The 14003-nt window shown below is 43.8% G+C and overlaps 1 protein-coding gene across 1 annotated transcript in view; it reads right to left on the bottom strand.

The window, feature by feature from the left end:
* The window catches only part of unc13d (unc-13 homolog D (C. elegans)), a 155992-nt gene that overhangs the window by 109986 nt on the left and 32003 nt on the right, over positions 1 to 14003 (bottom strand). The window contains exon 6 of the mRNA XM_043715210.1: positions 11675 to 11873. Coding sequence (XP_043571145.1) covers positions 11675 to 11873 — 199 coding nt within the window. The remainder of the gene's footprint in view (positions 1 to 11674; positions 11874 to 14003) is intronic.

The following is a 14003-nucleotide window of genomic DNA, read 5'->3' on the forward strand; positions in this document are numbered from 1 at the left end:
TTACTAACTATACCTCCTATGTTCACATCCAAATCATTTATATAAATGATGAAAAGTAGTGGACCCAGCACCGATCCTTGTGGCACTCCACTGGTCACAGGCCTCCAGTCTGAAAAATAACCCTCCACCACCACCCTCTGTCTTCTACCTTTGAGCCAGTTCTGTATGCAAATGGCTAGTTCTCCCTGTATTCCGTGAGATCTAACCTTGCTAACCAGTCTCCCATGAAGAATCTTGTTGAACACCTTACTGAAGTCCAGATAGATCATGTCTACCACTCTGCCCTCATCAATCATAGAACATAGAACATTACAGCACAGTACAGGCCCTTCGGCCCTCGATGTTGCGCCACCCTATCATACTAATCTGAAGCCCATCCCTCCTACACTATTCCATGTATGTCCATACATGTGCCTTTACAATCCTCTTTGTTACTTCTTCAAAAAGCTCAATCAAGTTTGTGAGAAATGATTTCCCATGCATAAAGGCATGCTGACTATCCCTAATCAGTCCTTGCCTTTCCAAATACGTGTACATCCTGTCCCTCAGGATTCCCTCCAACAACTTGCCCACCACTGAGGTCAGGCTCACTGGTCTATGGTTCCCTGGCTTTTTCTTACCACCTTTCTTAAACAGTGGCACCACGTTGGCCAACCTCCAGTCTTCCAGCACCTCACCTGTGACTATCAATGATACAAATATCTCAGCAAGTAGCCCAGCAATCACTTCCCTAGCTTCCCACAGAGTTCTTGGGTACACCTGTTCAGGTCCTGGGGATTTATCCACTTTTATGCATTTCAAGACATCCAGCACCATCTCCTCTGTAATATGGACATTTTTCAAGATGTCACCATTTATTTCCCCACATTCTATATCTTCCATGTCCTTCTCCACAGTAAACACTGATGCAAAATATTCGTTTAGTATCTCCACCATCTCCTATGGCTCCAAACAAAGGCCGCCTTGCTGCTTTTTGAGGGGCCCTATTCTCTCCCTAGTTATACATTTGATCTTAATACATTAATAGAATCCCTTTGGATTCTCCTTAACCCTATTTGCCGAAGCTATCTCATGTTCCCTTTCCGCCCTCCTGATTTCCCTCTTAAGTATACTCCTACTGCCTTTACACTCTTCTAAGGATCTCTTCTGTCTATACCTGACATATGCTTCCTCCTTTAGTCATCCAGCTTTGCCTATACCTACCAGCTTTTCCTTTCGCCTAACATGAATATACAGTCTCTAGACTCATTATCTCATTTCTGAAGGCTTCCCATTTTCCAACTGTCCCTTTACCTGCAAACATCTACCCCCCAACACCTTTTGAAAGTTCATAGGCTGAGGTGGGTACTGCAGATGCTGGAGATTAGAGTCAAGATTATAGTGTTGGAAAAGCACAGCAGGTCAGGCAGCATCTGAGGAGCAGGAAAATTGACGTTTCGGGCAAAAGCCCTTCATCAGGAATGATGCCGATAACCATCAAAATTAGCCTTCCTCCAATTTAGAACTTCAACTTTTAGATCCAATCTATCCTCTTCCATTGCTGTTTTAAAACTAATTGAATTATGATCGCTGGCCCCAAAGTGCTCCCCCACTGACACCTCAGTCACCTGCCATGCCGTATTCCCCAAGAGTAGGTCATGTTTTGCACCTTCTCCAGTAGGAACGTCCACACACTGAATCGGAAAATTTTCTTGCACAAATCTAAATCCTTGACACTATGGCAGTCCCAGTCTATATTTGGAAAGTTAAAACCCCATACCATAACCACCCTATTATTCTTATAGATAACTGCAATCTTCCTACAAATTTGTTTCTCAATTTTCCGCTGACTATTAGGGAGTCTCTAATAGAATCCCAATAAGGTGATCATCCCTTTTTTATTTCTTAGCTCCACCCAAATAACTTCCCTGGATGTATTTCCAGGAATATCCTCCCTCAGTACAGCTGTAATGCTATCCCTTATCAAAAATGCCACTCCCCCTCCTCTCTTGCCCCCTTTCTATCCTTCCTGTAGCATTTGTATCCTGGAACATTAAGCTGCCAATCCTGTCCATCTCTGAGCCACTTTTCTATAATTGCTATTATATCCCAGTTCTAACCATGCCCTGAGTTCATCTGCTTTCCCTGTCAGGCCTCTTGCATTGAAGTAAATACAGTTTAATTGATCAATCCTACCTTGTTCTCTGCTTGGTTTCTTCCTGCCCTGACTGTTTGACTTGCTTCTTTTCTCAACTGTACCAGTCTCAGATTGATCTCTTTCCTCACTATCTCCCAAGCTCCCTCCCCCACCTTAATAGTTTAAATCCTCCCAAGCAGCTCTAACAAATCTCCCTGCCAGTATAATAGTCCCCTTAATACAGGTGCAATCCATCCTTCTTGTACAGGTCACTTCTACCCCAAAAAAGATTCCAATAGTCCAAAAACGTGAACCCTTCTGCCATACACCAGCTCCTCAGCCACGCATTCATCTGCTCTATCCTCCTATTCCTACCGTCAGTAGCTTGTAGCACCAGGAGTAATCCAGATATTACTACCCCCAAGGACTTTCTTTTTAAAATCCTGCCTAACTTTCTATATTCTCCCTTCAGAATGTCATCCGTTTCCCTTCTTATGTCATTGGTTCCAATTGTACAATGACCTCCTATTGGTCCCTCTCCCCTTTGAGAACATTCTGCACCCTCTGAGGTAGAATTGAATGTTTCTGGATACTATGTCTGCAAGAAGTGTTTGGTTGCAAATCCTCATGGACTGCATGGATCGATTGGAGTGTAATTGAAGCAATAAGGAGTTTACAGAGCTAGGAGTCTGGTGGATGGCAATTTCAGGAAGGTGTACACACCGTAGATACATTCAGTTGGATGGTTGACTGCTAGGAATGGTAGGAGAGGTAGTCAGGTAGTGAGGACTTTCCCCGGCTATCCTCATCTCAAACAGGTATGCCATTTTAAATACTATAAGTGGGGAATGACCACTCAAGGAAATATAGCACTAACAACCAGGTTTGGTACATGACTGGTACCTTGAGGGGTATGTCAGGTTCCAAGCGATTGGTTATTATAGGGGACTATCTAGTCTGGGGCACGGACAAACATTTCAGCAGCCAGTGAGACATCAGATGGTGTGTTGCCTCCCTAGTGCCAGAGTCAAGGATGTGTCAGAGAGGATGCAGAATATTCTGAAAGGGAGAATGACCAGCAGGTCATTATGGACATTGGTATCTACGACATAGGTAGGGAAAGGGTTGCAGTTCTGAAGAGACAATGTAGGAACCTAGGTAGGAAGTTAAAAAGTAGGTCCTCAAGTTCGTAATATCTGGACTACTACCAATACCACCTGCTAGTGAGTGTAGGAATAAGAAGATAGAACAGATGAATGTGAGGCTGAGGAGCTGGGCAAGGATTCATATTTTTGGACTACTGGGATCTCTCTTGGAGTAGAAATGACCTGTATAAAAGGGACGGGTTCCATCTGATTTGCAAGGAGACTTGGGAGGCTTTAAACCAATAAGGTGGGTGGGGCAGGGGGGAACCACAGCAATAGTGAGAAAAGGCTGAGGCTGGTACAGTAGACAAGGGCAGCAAGTCAAATAGTCATGGCAGACAAGAGCTCAGCAGAGAACAAGGTAAGACTGATAAATTTAACTACATTTACTTCAATGCAACAGGCCTGATAAGAAAGGGAGGTGAACTTAGGGCATCGTTGGGAAATGGGATTGGGGTATCATAGCTATTACAGAGATGTAGCTCAGGCATGGACAGAACTGGCAGTTTAATGTTCTGGGATATAGGTGCTATAGGAAGGATAGAAAGGGGAGCAAGAGAGGAAGGGCAAGTGGCATTTTTATTTAGGGATAACATTACAGCTGTACTTAGGATATTCTTGGGAGATCATCCAGTGAAGTTATGAGTGGAACTGAGAAATAAGAAAGGGATGATCACTTTGTTGGGATTGTATTATTGGCTCCACAATAGTCAGTGGGAAATTGAGAAGCAAATATGTAAGGAGATCTCAATTAACTATAAAAACAATAGGGTTGAAATCGTAGGGGATTTTAACTTTTCAAACAGACTGGAACTGTCATAGTGCTTAGGCATAGGGTTTGGATGGAGACAAATTTGTATGTGTACAAGACAATTTTCTCATTCCATATGTAGATATAACTGCTAGAGAAGGAGCAATATTTGACCTTCTCTTGGGAAATAAGGCAGGGCAAGTGACTGAGGTGTCAGTGAGGGAGCACTTTGTGGTAAGTGATCCTAATTCTATTAATTTTAAAATAGTTATGGAAAAAATTAGAACTGATCAAAAAGTTAAAGTTCGAAATTGGATTAAGGCCAGTTTTGACATATTAGACAGGGACTTTCAAAAGTTGATTGGGGGAGGCCATTTGTAGATAGAGATGGTTGAGAAGTGGTAAGCTTTTAAAAATGAGATAATGAAAGTTCAGGGACAGTATGTTCCTGTTAATATGAAGGACAAGGCTGGTAGGTGTAGGGAAATGCTCGAAGACTGAAGAAATTGAGGCTTTGGTCAAGAAAAACATATGTCAGGTGTTTGAGTGTAAGGGTATAAGAGCAGTAGGAGTATACTTTAGAGGGAAATCAGGAGGGCAAAAAGGGAATATGAGATAGCCTTGGAAAATAGAGTTAATGCAAAGAGATTCCATACATACATTAAGAGGAAATGAGTAACTATGGACAGATTATAGACCCTTAAAGATCAACATGGCCATCTTTGTGTGGAATCACAGGAGAGTGGTGAGATACTAAATGAATATTTCACGTCAGTATTTACTGTGGAGAAGGACATGAAAGCTAGGGAACTTGGGAAAATAAATAGTGATGTCTTGAAAGAGTTCATATTGCAGAATGAGAGATGCTGGAGGTGTGAAAGGTAGATAAATCCCCAGGACCTGATTAGGTGCATCTCAGAACTTTGTGAAAAGCAAGGAACAAATTGCTGGACCCCTTGCTGAGATATTTGTGTTATCAACAGCTACAGGTTAGATGCCGAAAGACTGGAGGTTGGCTAATGTGATGCCATTATTTAAGAAAGGCTATAAGGAAAAGCCAGGGAAGTATAGATCAGTGAGTTGTTGGAGGAGATTCTGAGGGAGAGGATGTACATACCTTTGGAAAGATAAGGACTGATTAGGGATAGCCAACATGGTTTTGTGCAAGGGAAATTATGTCTCATTAACTTGATTGATTTTTTTTGAAGAGGTGACAGAGAAGATTGATGAAGGCAGAGTGTAGATGTTGATGAAGTTCCACATGGTAGGCTGGTGAATAAGGTTATATTACGGGTTTTAACAATGACTGCAGATGCTGGAAACCAGATTCTGGATTAGTGGTGCTGGAAAAGCACACTAGTTCAGGCAGCATCCGAGGAGCAGTAAAATCGACGTTTTGGCAAAAGCCCTTCATCAAGAATACAGGCAAAGTGTCTGAAGGGTGGAGAGATAAATGAGAGGAGGGTGGGTGTGGGGAGAAAGTAGCATAGAGTACAATAGGTGAGTGGGGGAGGGGATGAAGGTGATAGGTCAGGGAGGAGGGTGGAGTGGATAGGTGGAAAAGAAGATAGGCAGTAGGGCAAGTTATGGGGACAATGCTGAGCTGGAAGTTTGGAACTAGGGTGAGGTGGGGGAAGGGGAAATGAGGAAACTGTTGAAGTCCATATTGATGCCCTGGGGTTGAAGTGTTCCGAGGTGGAAGATGAGGCGTTTTTCCTCCAGGCGTCGGGTGGTGAGGGAGCGGCGGTGAAGGAGGCCCAGGACCTTTGCTGACAGTATAGAGGGCTGTTGTAGGCTGCAGCGGGACATTGACAGGATGCAGAGATGGGCTTAGAGGTGGCAGCCTGGATAAATGCGAGGTGATGCATTTTGGAAGGTCAAATTTGAAAGCTGAGTACAGGATTAAGGAAAGGATTCGTGGCAGTGTGGAGGAAAAGAGGGATCTTGGTGTGCAGGTACATAGATCCCTTAAAATGGCCACCGAAGTGGACAGGGTTGTTAAGAAAGCATATGGTGTTGTGGTTCTGTTCGCCGAGCTGGGAATTTGTTTTGCAGACGTTTCGTCCCCTGTCTAGGTGACATCCTCAGTGCTTGGGAGCCTCCTGTGAAGCGCTTCTGTGATGTTTCCTCCGGCATTTAAAGTGGTTTGAATCTGCCGCTTCCGGTTGTCAGTTCCAGCTGTCCGCTGCAGTGGCCGGTATATTGGGTCCAGGTCGATGTGCTTATTGATTCAATCTGTGGATGAGTGCCATGCCTCTAGGAATTTCCTGGCTGTTCTCTGTTTGGCTTGTCCTATAATAGTAATGTTGCCCCAGTCGAACTAAGGATAGCTGGTCATGTCGTTTCGTGGTTAGTTGGTGTTCATGGATGCGGATCGTTAGCTGTCTTCCTATTTGTCCTATGTAGTGTTTTGTGCAGTCCTTGCATGGGATTTTGTACACTACATTGGCTTTGCTCATGCTGGGTATCGGGTCCTTCATCCTGGTGAGTTGTCTGAGAGTGGCTGTTGGTTTGTGTGCTGATATGAGTCCTAGTGGTCGCAGTAGTCTGGCAGTCAGTTCAGAAATGCTCTTGATGTATGGTAGTGCGGCTAGTCCTTTGGGTTGTGCCATGTCTTCATTCCGTTGTCTTTCCCTTAGGCATCTGTTAATGAAATTGCGGGGGTATCCGTTTTTGGCGAATACATTGTATAGGTGTTCTTCTTCCTCTTTTTGCAGTTCTGGTGTACTGCAGTGTGTTGTGGCCCTATTGAATAGTGTCTTGATGCAACTTCTTTTGTGTGTGTTGGGTTGGTTGCTTTCGTAGGTTAGGACTCAGTTTGTGTGTGTGGCTTTCCTGTATACCTTTGTGGTGAATTCTCCGTTCGGTGTTCTCTGTACCATCACGTCTAGGAATGGGAGTTGGTTGTCCTTTTCTTCCTCTCTAGTGAATCGGATTCCTATGAGTGTGGCGTTGATGATCCGGTGTGTGTTCTCTATTTCTGTGTTTTTAATGATTACGAAGGTATCATCTACATATCTGTGTGGTGCTTGACACTTGTCAGCCCAAGCCTGGATATTGTTGCATTTGAGCACAGACTGCTTAAGTATCTGAGGAGTGGCGAATGGTGCTGAACACTGAGCAATCATCGGCAAACATCCCCACTTATGACCTTATGACAGAGGGAAGGTCATTGATGAAGCAGATGAAGATTGTTGGGCCTAGGACACTACCCTGAGGGACTCCTGCAGAGACATCCTAGAGATTAGATGATTGACCCTCCACAACCACAAATATCTTCCTTTATGCCTGGTATGACTCTAACCAGCGGAGTATCTGCCCCTGATACCCATTGATTGCAGTTTTGGCAGAGCTCCTTGATGCCATACTCGGTCAAGTGCAGCTTTGATGTCAAGGGCTGTCTCTCTCACTCCACCTCTGGAATTTAGTTCTTTCGTCCATGTTTGAACCAAGGCTGTAATGAGATCAGGATCTGAGTAACCCTGGCAAAACCCAAACTTGGTATCACTGAGCAGGTTGTTGCTGAGCAGCTGCTGCTTGATAGCACTGTTGATGACCCCCTCCATCACTTTACTGATGATAGAGAGTAGACTGATTGGGCAATAAATAGCTGGGTTGGATTTATCCTGTTTTTTGTGTACAGGACATACCTGGGCAATTTTCCACATTGTCAGAAAGATGCTAGTGTTGTACCTGTACTGGAAGAGCTTGGCACTGGAGCGGCAAGTTTTGGAGCATACGTCTTCAGTACTATTGCCGGAATGTTATCAGGGCCCATTGCCTTTGCAGTATCCAGTGCCTCCAGTCATTTCCTGATATCATGTGGAGTGAATCAAATTGCCTGGAGATTAGTATCTGTGATGCTGGGGTCCACTGGAGGAGACCGAGATGGATCATCCACTCAGCATTTCTGACTGAAGATTGTTACGAATGCATCAGCCTTATCTTTTGGACCAAGGTGCTGGGCTCCTTCATCATTGAGGATGGGATATTTGTGGAGTCTCCTCCTCTAGTGAATGGTTAAAATTGTCCATCATGGGGTGGGGTCAAACTCCCTCTTTTGGTAGGTGTTGGTATCTGCAAGTAGTTGTTGTGCTTTTTGGATGTAGTCTGCTTTGTCCAGGATGACCGTCATTCTGCCTTTGTCTGCTGGTAGTATGATTATGTTCTTATCGTTTCTTAGTGCTTTTAGTGCTTCCCTCTCCTTGGTGTTGAGGTTATGTGTTTGTCTTTTCCTTGTTATCAGGGGTACGATACTTTGTCTCACTGTTTGTTGTGTCTCTTGAAGGGCTTTTGCCCGAAACATCGATTTCGCTGCTCCTTGGATGCTGCCTGAACTGCTGTGCTCTTCTAGCACCACTAATCCAGAGTTGTGTCTCTTCTGTCAGTCCATTGTTTCTAAGTGTGCATTCTAGTGCTGCTAGGAAGTCTGCCGTCTTGGTGTCCCTGTGGTTGTAGTTGAGTCCCTTGGCCAGTATTGTTCTTTCCGTGTCCATGAGCTGTCTGTGGGAGAGGTTTCTAATCCAGGAGTGTGTTGTGGTATCCACTCTGTTGTGTGTTAGTTTGGCCTTTTTTTTTCAGTGCCGTTTTTTTTGCAGTGTGTGGTCCTGTTCTGTACTATGGTGATGGCCTGTTCTATGGTCCGGGTCCATTCCTGATTGGTGGTTTTTGAAATTAACAATTTTGGCGTTTTGGCTTTCATTAACAAGAGTTTAAGAGTCGTGAGATCTTGTTGCAACTTTATAAAACTTTGGTTAGACAGCACTTGGAATACTGCGTCCAGTTCTGGTCGCCCTATTATAGGAAAAATGTGGATGCTTTGGAGAGGGTTCAGAGGAGGTTTACCAGGATGCTGCCTGGACTGGAGGGCTTATCTTATGAAGAGAGGTTGACTGAGCTCAGACTTTTTTCATTGGAGGAAAGGAGGAGGAGAGGGGACCTAATTGAGGTATACAAGATAATGAGAGGCATAGATAGAGTCGATAGCCAGAGATTATTTCCCAGTGCAGAAATGGCTAACACGAGGGGTCATAGTTTTAAACTGGTTGGAGGAAAGTATAGAGGGGATGTCAGAGGCGGTTTGTTTACACAGAGAGTTGTGAGAGCATGGAATGCGTTGCCAGTAGCAGTTATGTAAGCAAAGTCATTGGGGACATTTAAGAGACTGCTGGACATGCATATGGTCACAGAAATTTGAGGGTGCATACATGGGGATCAATGGTCGGCACAACATCATGGGCTGAAGGGCCTGTTCTGTGCTGTACTGTTCTATGTTCTAGGGCAGGACTTATACACTTAATGGTAAGGTCCTGGGGAGTATTGCTGAACAAAGCGACTTAGGGGCGCACATGCAGTTTCTAAAAAATGGACTCACAGGTAAACAGGGTGGTGAAGAAGGCACTTGGAACGCTTGCCTTCATTGGTCAGAATACTGAGATAGGAGTTGAGGTGTCATGTTGCAGCTGTAAAAGATATTGGTGAGGCCAGTTTTAGAGTACTGCATACAATTATGGTCGCCTTTCTATAGGAAGGATGTTGTTAAACTTGACAGTGTGCAGAAAAGATTTACAACGACTTTGTTGGAATTGGAGGGTTTGAGTTATAGGGAGAGACTGAAAAGGCTGGGGCTTTTCACCCTGCAGCATCGAAGGCTGAGGGGTGACCTTACAGAGGTTTAAAAAATCATGAAGGGCATGGATTAGGTGAATAGTCTTTTTCCTAGGATGGGGAGTCCAAAACTAGACAGCATAGATTTAAGGTAAAAGGGGAAAGATTTAAAAAGGACCTGAGGGGTAACTTTGTCACATAGAGGGAGGTGCGTGTATGGAATAAGCTACCAGAGGAATTGGTGGAGTTGGGTATAATTACAACATTTAAATGGCACGTGGATGTGTACATGAATAGGAAGAATTTAGAGCAATATGTACCAAATGCTGGCAAATGGGACTAGGTCGGATTAAGATGTCTGGTCAGTGCGGACGTGTTGGACTGAAGGGTCTGTTTCAATGCTGTATGACTGTGTCTATCAGCCAGGGTTGCAGATTCCTGGATTTGCAATGAGCCAGCAAGTCTTAAGGCGGGGAGTAAGATCAGGACTAAATGTAGCAGTCAAAAAAGCCACTGACAAAGAAAAGGGTGGCCTTTGAAATATTGACACAGACCAAGCCACCCACCAGCCAAAAGAAATGAAGGAATAAACAGAAAAGCAGAGAGGGAAGAAGGAGAAAAAAATATAGAGAGAAGTGGAAGAAATGAGAAAGATGAACAAGAGGAGAGAGTAAACCAGCAATGAAATGACATTGGACAGGGAAGACAGCGAGTATTATCTCTGACCTCCCACTTAAAACACCATAGAAGACTGACAAGGGCACTGTGCACTGACTTGATGTGGTCATTAAGGATGAGAATATGAAGTGCTTGGAAGCCGGAGGTAAAATAGGGCTAAGTAAGCATAGCTTCATCAAGGAGAGGTCAAGACTGTCAAATCTGTTAAGAGATTTTTGAGGAGGTAATGAACAAGTTGGACAAAGGAGAGGCAGTGGAAGTGATCTATTTGGATTTCCAGAAGGCCTTTAACAAGGTGCTGCATAGGACGCTGCTAAATAAGATGAACCCATGGTGTTAGGGGCAAGGTACTAGTATGGATAGAGGCTTAGCTGATTTGCAGAAGGAAGAGAGCGGAGCTAAAGGGGTCTTTGTCATGTTGGCAGCCAGTGACGTGGAATTCCGCAGACCAGAACTATTCGTGTTATATATTAATGATCTAGAGGAAGGGATTGAGGGCATTGTTGCTAAGTTTGCAAATGACGCAAAGATAGATTGAAGAAGCAGGAGGCTGAACAAGGAATTGGACAGACCAGCAGGATGGGCAAAGAAGAGGCAGATGGAATACAGTGTGGGGTAAATGTGAGGCTATGTACTTCATATGAAGAATGGAGGTGTAGACAATTGTCTAATAGGGAAGAGTTTTGGAAATCTGAAGCACAAAGGGTGTTAGGAGTCCTAGTTCAGGATTCTTTTAAAGTTAACATGCAGGAAGACAAATGCAATATTAGCATTGATTTCAAGAGGCTGTAAATACAACAGCAGGGATATACTCTTGAGGCTGTGTAAGGCTCTGGTCAAAAGGCATTTAGAATATTGTGAGCTCTTTTGGGCCATGTATCTAAGGAAAGATATACTAGCATTGGAGGGGTTCACAAGAATGATCCTGGGGATGAAGGGCTTGTCATATGAGGAGTAGTTGAGGAATCCATGGAGCTTAGAAGGGAGCAATCTCATTTGAAACTTACAGATAGCTGAGAGGCTTGGATAGGATGATGTAAAGAAAATGTTTCCACTAGTAAGACAGACAAGGACCAGACGGCACAGCCTTGTGGTGAAGGGATGATCCTTTTAAACTGAGATGAGGATGAATTCTTTCAGCCTGAAGGCAGTTAAGCTGTGGAACTCATTGCTGCAGAAAGCTGTGGAAATCAAGATATTGACTGTATTTAAGACAGAGATAGATAGATTCTTGATTTGTAAAGGGATCAAGGTTTATGGGGAGAAGGCAGGAGAATGAGGTTGAGAAACATGTCAGTAATGATTGAATTTAGAGCAGACTCAATGGGCTGAATGGCCTAATTCTACTCCTATATCTGTGGTCATATTGACACTCACAGGAGAAATGTTTCATTCCAAATGGGATTCAGGGTCTGCTTCTTGACTTCTGTTCTCTGAATTTGATCCTGAGGAATTGAATCTTTTACAATAGCTTTCTGTCGTCTCCTGGGCAGGGGACTGTCTGCTTTGCTGGCCTCTTCTTCTTGGTGCTCTTCAGGTACCATCACCCCCAACAAACAATAAGGATCACTGTAGCCTAGAGAAGAGATTGAATGAGAACACTTGTTAGAAAGGGTCAAGTACAAATTGATCAATTGTTAACTTGACAATCCAAGTGGAAAGACTGACTGCAGTCCAGAATCTCCTATAATCTCATACGCATACTTCTCACATGTATAAGGTAGCTGAAAAGGCTTCTCATTTAGCATGAATGGTCAACATTTACCTTTATCACCTGGTGGCACTCTGGCAGAGGGAACTGGATTCCTATAGCTTACTGCCTAGTTAGTGGATGTAACAATTCTCTCCCTTCACTGTCTTTCCCTCAGTCATCTTATATCATCAATCCTCTAAACAGCCTCTTTATTTGTCTGAAGACAACACCCTGCAATGATTCTCTGACTAGCATCTCATTCAGTTGAAATCAAGGGCATAATTTTACCTTTTGGGTGATCATGAACAATATTGGACTGGTTACCAATTACACAGCTCCCCAGTTCTTCCTTCCATTTGGAGACCTAACAGGAGGTTAGGGAGATGTTATGTGACTTGAATCAGGCTTCATAGTTCAAAGGTATACTTCTGGGCAACATATCAACAACTCCTGTGTTACAGTGTATGCCATTTGAAGCTGAGGCTAATTTGCACAAATAACAGATAACTGTAAGAACCAGGCAACAGTCATGTTATTTGTGGCAGACACCTATTGTTAAATACTTGTAGTGCTGCTCATAGGGGTTTTTGTGTACAAGGCAAGGTCCTGAAAAAGATAATGTTGAAGTTTCATTCGACTCCACCCAACTTGACGATGCCACATTTTTTTGGGTTGTGGTGAAGTTTTCAGTATGTACAAGTGTGACAAACAACAAGGTTGAAACTTTATTGCTGGAACAGCACAGCAGGTCAGGCAGCATCCAGGGAACAGGAGATTCGACGTTTCGGGCACAGGCCCTTCTTCAGGAAAGAAGAAGGGCCTGTGCCCGAAACTTCGAATCTCCTGTTCCCTGGATGCTGCCTGACCTGCTGTGCTGTTCCAGCAATAAAGTTTCAACTTTGATCTCCAGCATCTGCAGACCTCACTTTCTCCTCCTGACAAACAACAAATCAAACTGAGAGTGTAATTGTTCACATCTTCACAGTGGGGGGTGGGGTCACAGTGGCTCGATGGTTAGCACTGCTAGCTCACAGTGCTAGGGACCTGGGTACGATTCCAGCCTCGGGTGACTGTCTGTGTGGAGTTTGCACATTCTCCCAGCATCTTCGTGCGTTTCCCCTGGGTGCTCTGGTTTCCTCCCACAATCCAAAGACGTGCAAGTTAGGTGAATTAGCCACGCTAAATTGCCCATAGTCTTCAGGATGTGTAGGCTAGGTGCATTCTTCAGGGGAATGGGACTGGGTGGGTTACTCTTCGGATGGTCATTGTGGACTTGTTGGGCCAAATGGCCTGTTTCCACACTGTAGGGACTCTGTGACTCTAGAAAATCTTCAATAGTGGACTCACACCTAATGTTGGACACTCTGCTGTGTGTTTTGCAGATGCAGGCTGGTGTACATGGCCAGTACCATTCCTGCAGTGCACAGGTAAAGGAATGTATTGAATGTCATTTACTTTCGGTCCGGAAAAGTACCCACTCTACTTCGGTTTATCCTGGAAGGGTAAGGTATCGCAAATGTTTGAGCAAATGTTTCAGGCTGCTATTATGCAGTAGCAGCATGAGAGGTATTTGCCACTTTCAGATGCAGCTATAAGGCCAAATAGACATTCTGCACATTGCACCAATGAGTAATGTGGCATATGAATTTCAGTGTCAGTGTGATGCCAGATATATACTCCATATGTCCCAAAGACTGGTGGATCACATTGACAACATGTCAATCAATTAACAAGGAAGAAAGTTGAAGCAAAAACACCAAAGCAATTTTTCAGCTTAGAAGCAATCAAGAAAGAAATTAATTAAGTAGCTATCACAAAGTCTTACACATTTCCCCAACTCCCAAATGGAAGAGTGAGAATATTTCACATAGACAAATCACTACAGTGATTATTACAGTCCTGTAAATAAACTTAGATATTACAATTACTATGATTTCCTGTTATGTTATATATTATAATCCTGCCCTGCTTCCTCCCCCAGTACTCCCCCATTATTTCCCAACCAAAACTTCC

The sequence above is a fragment of the Chiloscyllium plagiosum genome, chromosome 24, assembly GCF_004010195.1.
Source record: "Chiloscyllium plagiosum isolate BGI_BamShark_2017 chromosome 24, ASM401019v2, whole genome shotgun sequence".
In the NCBI taxonomy this organism is placed as follows: domain Eukaryota; kingdom Metazoa; phylum Chordata; class Chondrichthyes; order Orectolobiformes; family Hemiscylliidae; genus Chiloscyllium; species Chiloscyllium plagiosum.